Here is a 10,591-nt window from a genome sequence, read left to right as displayed (position 1 = left end):
GCTATTTAATTCATGGTGGTCGTTGTGACAATGATGATAGTGGTACTAATAGTGACAATTGATTTCTCTACTACTTTTGAAAAGCAATGTTCATGGAAAAGAGTGATAAGTACAAGAAGAATTTTAGCATAACCATACCAAATACTTTATACAATATAGTGTGTGTTTTATATATATTCTTTTTTTTTCATAGGTTTTTTAAACATTGATAGCATCTGTTTATGGACACAATAGCAAACAGGCATTTGGTCTAATGGATGTGTAATATATGGTCTAGACTTGGGAATAAACCCGTTTCGGACCAGACACGTCCTACACAACCCATGGGTACAAACCAAGTCTCAGTTCCTCTAGATAAATTGTCCAAAACCGGTTCCTCCTCTACCCAGTCAAAACTCAGCCCTGACCCAGCCAAAAACCATAAAAACCCGGCTAAACTGGTTGAAAACCCAACCATACCCGAAATTGATTCCACCCGGCGGTTCTCGACTTTGTTGACCAAACGCAGAACTGGTTTTTTTTTTTTTTTTAATTATAGTTTGTACGAAGCATAAATGCTTTTGACTGCTTAATACAGAGTAATATTAATTTTTACTAGTTTAAGCATTGCTTAATGAAGAAATTACTTAGAATTTGAATAACAAAAAAATTCAAAGTTTTAGTTAAAATTGCAAGAAAAAATACAATGCGTATTTCTAACCACCACGAGCTTCTCTTCTAGTGGCATCGTGGAGCAAATCGATGTCAACTCCGTCTGGCGGCAATTGCACATATCTCACTACTGATCCCCTGATGAAGCAGTTCCTCACTGAAAGCTGCAACCAAACGTAAATGACACGTTTAATATAGAACCAATTTTAAGTACACAGCCGTGAGAATTGCATAAACACGTATAATTGTGCTAGTTAGATAAAGTTAGTGAAAGAACGACATTGAGGCGGGTACGTGGTTTGTTACATAACCACTTTAGAATCATAATTACAACAATATGTACAAGTGTTTATGCAGTTCTCACAAACTACTTGGATTGTTTTAAAAACTATGGCATCATTAATCAATTTCAACCATCATGGTTAAACATAAAAGAAAACCCTAAAGTTAACATCATCAAGGTCAAAAGTAGTTGTAAACAAGTTCTTAACAAATCCCCAATTACAAACCCTAATTTGAGTTCAGAAAGTTCAATTTTGACCTAAATCGAAAAATAAAAAAACGAATTCAAGAGGCGTACCATGTGAGGAAACTTGTCTTGATCAACAACTCTGGTGTTCTCGAGCTTAATATTAAGATATTGATCGACTGAATGAAGAGTCCCACGTATGGCTAAATCGTTCTTGAGTTCCACGGTGACTTCTCTTCCAACCAAATCCTTGAAGTATGAGAAGAACAACTGCAATAACAAGAACACGAGTGTAAATTCACAATAAGATTTTGAAGATCAAAGAGAGATGGATGGAGGATATTTACCATTGTTTTCTAGGGTTCGTCGTTAGCTCAGATGTGTAATTTAAAATTGAACAACCGACAAAAGTCACCGCTAAAATACCAAATTTATTGAATTGGGTTATTTAAAGGATCTAGCCCTTCCTTTATAAAAAGAAAAAAATGCAACGCTTTGGAATTATAACCAACGAGAGTGCAGAACTAATTAAAATTTGACACTTGGCATTACTCTGACAAACCCAACGAGATTTTTAAAAATCTTGGGGTTTTCTTCTGTTTTTTAAGTTAAATAATTTTTTAAAAAACAGTCTCTCCAAACGGTTTTTTTATGTTTTTTATCTGATCCGTTCAAATTTTATTTTTCTTGAGAAAAGAGCTTTTTGAATTTCGTTTTCCAAGACGCATTTTGAATGAATTTATTCCAAGAAGATCATATTCTCATCTTTTGTTTTTATAAGTTTTAAAAGTTTAAATCTCGTCTAAAACGATAGGATTTTTGGTATTCCGTCTCGACCGATAAAGTGTTTATATATTCCGTCTACTCCGACTATATTTCTAAAAAACATATCGTTCTATACGGGGTTTAAACTTTGTTCACAGGATTTCGGCCACCGTCACCTGTCCTCCGCCGCCGAAGAGTCCGAGGCGCGTGTGTAACCGAAGGTTTCGTGAGGTTCAGTTCGTTGAGTTCGATGCGAGAGATGAGATCGATTCGTACTTTGCGACTTGTTATGAAATAATCGAACAAATTTCGTCGCGAAAACGGAGGTGTGTTTGAGGATTCCGCAAATTTTTGCGACAAAAAATTTGCGACGTAAATATTGCGAGATTTGGTTCAGTTTTGAGTTCATGATGATATGAATTTTTATAAATATATATATATATATATATATATATATATATATATATATATATATCTATAATATATATAAACGAAAACATAAAAATACTACGTGTCGTGCTGTGGTCGTCCCCCTTTTTTTGAAGTCACCAGATTTGCTTGATTTTTAAATGGAGACTTCTCATGCATTCGACCCGAATTCATGGGTATGTGTCGCATCAAACCCATATATTTCTTAAACGGGTTATAACATCTCATTAAATTAAAAACTATATCACCAAATATTTGATATAAAGATCCTATAAAGTAGGATATACTAAAAATTAATATCTTATTATTTAAAAAATATATATATTATTTATAATTAAAAAACCAATTTTATAGTAAAAAAATAAACGGGTCTTGGGACTAATCTAACCCATATAGCTTTTAAATAGGGTTATTACATCTCATTTATTTGTGAAACAATTTATCATCAAACCATAAGTATATTATTAACTTTCATACAATAAAATAAATAAAAATTCAAAAAATATATAAATATTAAAAACAAATAATATGAAAACCCCCCGTAATACGGGGGATAAAAAATAGTGTGTGTATATATATATATAGTTTTTATATTTTTTTTGTTTAATTTTGAAGTCATGTTTGTTAGCACTTACACTGTGAATTAATATCTGTGATATATATTATTATCATAATATATTCCGCCTACTCCGACAATATTTTCGAAAATCCTAGCGTTCTAGACGGGATTCAAATTTTTAAAACTTATAAAAACAAAAGATGAGAATATGATCTCCTTAGAACAAATTCATTCAAAATGCGTCTTGGAAGACGAAATTCAAAAGGCTCTTTTCTCAAGAAAATAGAATTTGAACGGACCATATAAGAAACATAAAAAACCGTCTAAAGAGACTGTTTTTTACAAAATCATTTAACTTAGAAATATTAGCGAAAACCTCAAGATTTTTAAAAATCTTGTTGGGTTTGTCAGAATAATGCCAATTGTCAAATTTTAATTGGTTCCACAATCCCGTCGGTTATAATTCCAAAGCTTCGCCTCATTACAAGTTCGTTGGGCTATTTTGGGAATCTGGTTTCATTTAGGATCATTTTTTTTCTCACTCCTCCTTTGGGTTATTTTTGGAATTTTCCCAAATTCTTAAGATTCTCATAATAGCACAAAAAATATAAACTGGGGCGACGCTTTGGAAAAAGTTCTTACAAGATTTATATACCAATTATATAATGACACGTGTAAAAATGTTAACAAGCCGGCCAAATTTTTAAAATTGTTGAGGAAGCCGTCCATATCTTCTCACTAAATATTTTTCTCAAAAGCAATATTCTCAGACGGTTTGTGTAATGTTTTCTACCTGATCCGTACAAATTTCAAAAACCTTGAAAATTGTTCCTTTTAAATTTCGTCTTGACATACGCATTTGAAACAAATTTGTACCAAGAAGACGAGATTTATATATATATATATATAATATATATATAACATGAAGTTTAAGAGGGAGATCGTGCGGAGGTTATGGAACAATGGAAGAATGGAAATGAAGGATCATATATAAAAACATGAAAAATAAGGAAAATTGTTTAATCAAAAATATATGTGTTAAACATGTCGGTGTGGACAGATTCTACTTAGTTATTGTCGGGTGGACGGAGTAAAAATAAATCATGTCGCTGTGGACGGGATTCCAACTTATAAAAAAACCACAAATCTCGTCTACTTGGTACAAATTTGTCTCAAACGTGTATGCCAAGACACAATTGAACTTTTTTTTTACTTCCGACACTAAATCCAAAAAATAAATAAATTAGTAGACCCTTGGAATAGTAATGGGACGTGTATATCCTATTATACAAAAAAATTTGGCATATGTACGACGACATTATTTGGTCGGTAAAAACGCTAACGAGTCTAACGTTGCAACGACAAATCGATGTGAATTCAGCCAGGGTTAAGTTCTTTACGCTTGGAAACAAAATCATAAAATAAGTTCTTCAGATTAACATATTTAAAGAAAACAACTAATAAAATAAATTAAAAAAAAAATGTGACTCGGACCATGGATAATTATTTTGGTTACAACTTGTTATCAATTATTTTCTTATTTTATTTTTTTGACTTTTAAAATGTGTGAGATTATTATTAAAAAAAAGTATTCATTAATAATAATCAAAATAATTGTTGATTTAATCAATTTGAAAAACATAAATAATGTTTGATCATGACCACATAGTTGATTTGTGTATCAAACATTACATTATTTTTTATTTTTAATCAAATTTTTATATAATTTACTATAAAACGATTACAATAAAGTGGCAGGCAACGGGCAACAAGCTGCGCCGCAACCCCCTTTTGAATAGCAAAGCCAATCCTGCTAAAAACGAAGCTTTGGGACCTAAAAGCTGAAGAGGTTCCGTGTACGACGCGCTGAACCATACTCAAAAAATTTCACAGCCTCTGGAGCCAGAAAACCAAATGTATCAAAGGCAAATGGCATAGTAATATTTCACAGTTTAATTAATCTTCTTATTTGATGGGCTGTTAAAAGCAACAAGTACATGTCTTTCCATCAGTTCTAGATTTGCAATTGGTTGTATACTTTTATATTTAAACGACTATCTGTTACTCTGTTAGACCAAACGGAACCAATTACAGATAAAACAAGTTGAGCTCGTCACTAGGAATACATACATATAAACACACGAGTAGAATGAAATACAAAACAGATGGGTTAATGGATGCAACAGTCCCTGCATAGTTCATATGAAGATACAATAATATGTATAAAACTCGGAATTCATAAGAGTCAGAAAACAAACAAAACGAGTCTAAACCTTTCTCACAAATACATGAACAATAGTTAACCAAACGGCGGTTAACAATTTCTACATCTAGAACAAACAAACAAACAAGCTTTCTACAGTCACAATCTAGGTTTCACCCTTCTACCATGAACATCACTTCCATCAAATATGATCGCGTTTGGGTGAGCAGATACCGCAAGAGAATGTTCGTTGTTTCGAGCTACATGTTCCAAAAGCTCGGTCAACACATCTGGGCAACTTTCTTTTAAGTAGTCAAACCCGTCGGTCTGCATCACAGCTGATCCACACCAAAAGTTTATATTCAATTAGATGGGGATTCAAATGATTTTCATATAACATGGTCAAAACCGGTCATGAAAAAAACCAGTTTGAGCATGTCTAGAAACATAACATGTAAAGCCTATTGGGTAAAATATTTATTGGCCAAAATAATCGGATTTTCAAAATAATAGAAAATTTCAGTTAAAAAAAATATATAATATAAACTCAATAAATTTAAATTTCTATACATATGGGGGGAACCGGTCCAAAAAATGCATTCTATCGACTACATAGCCGTTAAAAAACAACTAGATTTTTTTCCAAACATTAATAACTGGTTGACCGGATTTTTTAAGCAAATAAACGTTTTCGGCTCATCGGTTCTATACCTATGGTTTACAAACTAAAGGCCCTAACCGGTCCCTTACCTATGGTTTGTATTGGTTAGAAACCGGTTTCTCAATAATCTGTTTTCATTGTCGTGTCAGTTTCGGTTGATAATCGGTTATGATTATTATTACCGATAGATGCAAAAAAAACTCCGTTATCAACCGAAACGACCCAACGCTCAAACCAGTTATTAAGAAACCAATATCAAACTGATATCGAACAATAGGTTAGGGAGTGGTTAGAGGTTTTGATTGGTGGAATCGGTTAACCATAAATCAGTTATTTGCTCAGGTTAAAAACCGGTTAACTTCTTAACGTTTGGGGGGGGGGGGGGATCTAGTCATTTTTAACAGCTATATACAGTTGGGATATACTTTTTGGGCGGCTTTACCCCCATGTGTTAATATACATAAAAGAACTTTTGAGATTATTTATCATATCTGGTATTTAATCAACTTTCTTTTTATTTGATAAAAACGCTTATTTCAGTTAACAACTTAATTGGTTTTATATGTAGGTTTTTAGACATCCTCAAACCGGTGTTATATCCATAACTAATTTTGACTATGTTGACCAATAACTGGTTTGGTTAATAACCAGTATACAGACGGTTAAAAGATGTTTGCACCACCACTTACAACCTCCTATATTGTTATATTCTGGCTTCAAGAATCAGATTAGTATTTAATATTTTGAAATATATTTTACTTGTACTTAATACATTTGCAAGAGAGAAACAAAGTATTCCAGAGCAACTGTAATTACTTTTCAGTCTGAGCTCATTTAAAATTGTAACAAAACAGAAAATATTTACCTCTGAGATTTTCAGGCAAAGCAACGAATTTAAGACACACTGATTTTAACTGGAGACAATGGTGTTGCTCAGCCAATGCTAATGTTCTTGCAACCGTATTGATAGCAACGTCTTCACAAAGATTAGATTCACATAACATCAAAAGCCGCTCTAAACCGTACCGATCAGCAGCTGCAAGCAGATGCTGATACATTAATGTTGAAGCCCATTTTGTATTCAGGCCCGTTAACTCTTCCATATCAGGCAGTTTGTCCCAATACATAAAATGAATCAATGCCTGAAAGAAAAACAAATTTGTAAAATAGTTACAAGAACCAAATGTTGTTTGTGTCAAGGCCAATAATAAGTTTGGAAAAAAATTGTCCGTTAACTTTAATAGAGCAAACGATCGAACACAAACAATTAAACAAACAGGGTTATCTTGTTCATGCTCATTCATTAAGAAACGAGTTCGTGTCCATCTGTTAATTAGTATATAAACGAAAGGTTCATGAGCGTAACAAACATAAACGAACAAACATAACTGAACATAGAGAACACGGATAAACGAACATAACTAATCTAACACCAATTAGAAGTAAAAATGAACATCAATTTGGTGGACCAAAAAAACTAATACAACCAGACTGAATTCTGACAGGTGACATTTTGATTTCATAATATTATACTAAATTGTAATGGGCCTAAAATTTTGTAATGAATATATGAACGAACTTATACAAACGTAAACGAAGAACATAAACAATTTTAAATGAAAGAATGAACATAAACGAATTTAATGAACACAGAAATGAGACATGTTTTCATGTTCAACAAAAAGTTTTGTTACGTTTGTTTATTAATTGCACGAATATAAACGAACTTGTTATTGTGCGATTCACTGAATGTTCGGTCGTTAATCCTATCAATTTTGGCAACAGTTTATTTCAGTGTTATAACTTTCATTAAACAGTTCGTATATATTTAAACAAACCTTAAAAACAGGGGCTTCAATGTCTTCAACTTTAATAGATTTAACATTTTGATCTTTCATCGGGCCAAAAAGTTGAGCCCTAAAAACAGGTGACCGGGCAGCAAGAACCAATTTATGGGCAGCAAATGTTTCTCCATTAACTTCAAAAGAAACATCAGTCCACTTTCCACTTTCCAGAACCTGCCCAAAATGCTGCCCGATATCTGATGGTGGTACATGAATAGAGTAGGATTTAGGACCCTCTGTGTGAGACTTAACTACCCCAACACAGCAATGAACTTGAAGACAATCATCCTTTAAGTAATCTGATGTTTCTAAAGCAGATCTTCTGAAAAACCGTTTGTAACCCCTGCACCATGTCATAACCAAAAATCCATAATCAGAAAGAACTGTCTTTTCCACCAATAAACCCAAAACAACCAAACCAATAACCAATGTGTTGGTTTTGGTTATTCATATTTCCATAACCAACAAATTAAAACCGACCCACAATTAACAAAAACCACAGTTAATCGATTTATTGAGTGGTTGAAAAATATTTCCATGACCGACAAAACCAAAACAACCCAAAGAATTTTAAATGGTAAAACACTAACACTCAAACTAATCAATCCCAAATTTCCAATAACAATTTATAAACTTTGAGGCATAATCATAACACATTGTTTTAGGCAATTTTAGTCACCAACAAACATTCAACAATCAATCCTAGTTCACAGTTAACCGGCCCATAACCAAATTGAATCAACATGTAAAATCAATTAACCACAACCGTTGGTTATCATTCTCTGGTTGACCCATAGTTCGGTATAGTACCCCTACAACTTACATGAAAATGAGACAGTTCGAGAATATTATTATTATACTACCTTGATTATCCGAAACTGACCCAAAATAATAATAACAATAATAACCAGGTCACCCAAAACACAACCATGACACACACAAAGATCAATCATTTACATAAAAACGAGACAATTGGGTTCATTATATTACAAACAGATCAGAAAGATCACATCAACAATATATGCAAATCATTATATTCACATGAAGATGAGACAATTGGGTTCATTACATTACAAAGTACCAACTGAACAGATGGATCATATTATTAACAGTATACACAAATCATAATATTCCTTACTTCATTATCCAAAACTAACCCTAAACTAACATAACAATTCAAAACACAAACAAAGATCAGTCATTTACCAAATAATTATATTAAAGATCAGTCATTTAACAAATAACAATAATAATAATAATTACTATCTTACCACATACTACCGCGGTACTTAAGCGTATACGGTCCACTCTCCAAGGCTCTTCCAAAATGACTATGAACCTTATGCCTCTCATTCCCACTCTGGTCAATCAAAGTCAACTCAAACAACGCCCTAACATCCGACCCATCACTCGCCAACGCAATAAACAACGACACATAACTAGCGTTATCCTCCGTACTCTTCCCATCCGGGTAAAAATAAACCGCCCACGAATACCCGCCAACATTAAACGTATCAGACGCTATGTATTTCCCGATCCCACTGCCCTTCGCTAACGAATACCCGGCGATCTTGAAATCATGCTCGCCGTTAACGGTTTCCGTGATCGACGTTGATGTCGTCACGGCTGACGTCGGCGATGACGATGATGGTTTTGATGGTGATATACACGCTCGGCCCATACCCAATTGATAGCCAATTGGTTTGATTTTGGTTAGGGTTTTGATGGAGAAGTGAAATTGGATGGGTGAATTGTGATTAGGTGTTGAAGATTGTGTGTGATCTGGATGAATTTGATGATTTGAGGGAAAATTTTCACACACGGCGCAATTCGCCCACATTTGTAGCCCCTCCACTACGCATAGCCTAAGGGTGTAATTGTAAAGTGTAAACGAGTCGAGTCGAGTCGAATCCGGACTCGTGTAGAATTGGGTTTAGTTTGTTTAACTTACGAGAGGTTGGTTTGTTTCAAGTTTTATTTCTGAAACTAAGCTTGACTCGTGAGTTATTTTTGAGTCACTGATTAATTATTAAATATTACATAACATCTATATATTATTTAGTTATTTTTATCTTATTTTTTATATACTAAATATTATTGCAAAAACATATATGTAATAAATAAGAGAAAACTATGATTTGTCTCCCTATGTAAATTCGTCCGGGACACCATAAAGCCATGAAAACTAAATTGCGCTTGTTGTACCCTTATCTTTCTCCGGCGGGCTCAGTTTGATCCTTTCCGTCAATTGACCGTTGTTGACTGATGGATGGCAAGGGCATTTTGGTAATCCTCTCTTAACAATAAGAATACTACTAAATAATAATAATAATAATAATAATAATAATAACAATAACAACAGATTGATGATCTTTATCATCATCAACCTCATTCTGGAAAACATATTTGATGTTCTTCATCATCAACCTCAAATCCTCAAACCCACCACCAAGTAATCCCTCTGAATCTCATCATCTTACATCATCATCTTCATAATAAGTAATCGAAAACCTTATTTCTTTCAAGCATTAATCTTCTTCATTTTAAACTAAACCCTAGATTTCATCACTCAAACCCTCAAATTTCTCAAATCCCACCACCAATTGCTTCAATAATTCAACCACCGCATCGATAACTCATCCCGATCAAAACCCTTAACCTCCGGCACCACGTCGCCGCCATGTCAGCCACCGCCGCCATGGATTCCGGTCATCTCGTTTTTCCGGCATCAAGTAGGGTTCTCAAGACGGGTATGATGGCGAATCAGAGCTCCAAACCCGATATGTTGAGTTTACGGCAGCTTGCTCCGGCGGCAACGGTGGGAAAAGTGAAACCCTAACTCCGGCGGGTTTGAATCTTGATAATAAAAACCCATTTTCTCAAATCTGATTATTGTGTCATATTTGCTGTTATTGGATTTTTGGATGAATATTGATCTAGTGATGTTGATGTAGATCTTAATTGTTCTGTAATTACATTATGGTATTGGTTATGAACATATGATGTAGTT

General features: G+C 33.7%; 2 protein-coding genes across 2 annotated transcripts; both read right to left on the bottom strand.

Annotated features, from left to right (window-relative positions):
* Positions 1 to 351: 351 nt before the first annotated feature.
* LOC143600230 (sm-like protein LSM2) lies at positions 352 to 1,511 on the bottom strand. Its single transcript, XM_077077979.1, has 3 exons — positions 1,468 to 1,511; positions 1,232 to 1,390; positions 352 to 815 (listed from the first exon to the last, which is right to left on the bottom strand). Exons 1-3 carry the CDS (start codon positions 1,468 to 1,470, stop codon positions 696 to 698), a joined length of 282 nt encoding a protein of 93 aa, XP_076934094.1. The 5' UTR covers positions 1,471 to 1,511; the 3' UTR covers positions 352 to 695.
* Positions 1,512 to 5,006: 3,495 nt separating this feature from the next.
* Positions 5,007 to 9,389, bottom strand: LOC143600228 (BTB/POZ and MATH domain-containing protein 1-like). The gene is made up of 4 exons (XM_077077978.1): positions 8,853 to 9,389; positions 7,576 to 7,924; positions 6,603 to 6,879; positions 5,007 to 5,414 (listed from the first exon to the last, which is right to left on the bottom strand). Exons 1-4 carry the CDS (start codon positions 9,260 to 9,262, stop codon positions 5,236 to 5,238), a joined length of 1,215 nt encoding a protein of 404 aa, XP_076934093.1. The 5' UTR covers positions 9,263 to 9,389; the 3' UTR covers positions 5,007 to 5,235.
* Positions 9,390 to 10,591: the final 1,202 nt, after the last annotated feature.

This window comes from Bidens hawaiensis, unplaced genomic scaffold (assembly GCF_021521415.1).
Source record: "Bidens hawaiensis isolate Kalapana, Puna unplaced genomic scaffold, B.hawaiensis_p1.1 tig00053810_1, whole genome shotgun sequence".
NCBI lineage: Eukaryota > Viridiplantae > Streptophyta > Magnoliopsida > Asterales > Asteraceae > Bidens > Bidens hawaiensis.
Note: the sequence above shows the minus strand (reverse complement) of the source record. Positions and strands in the feature narration are given on the sequence as shown.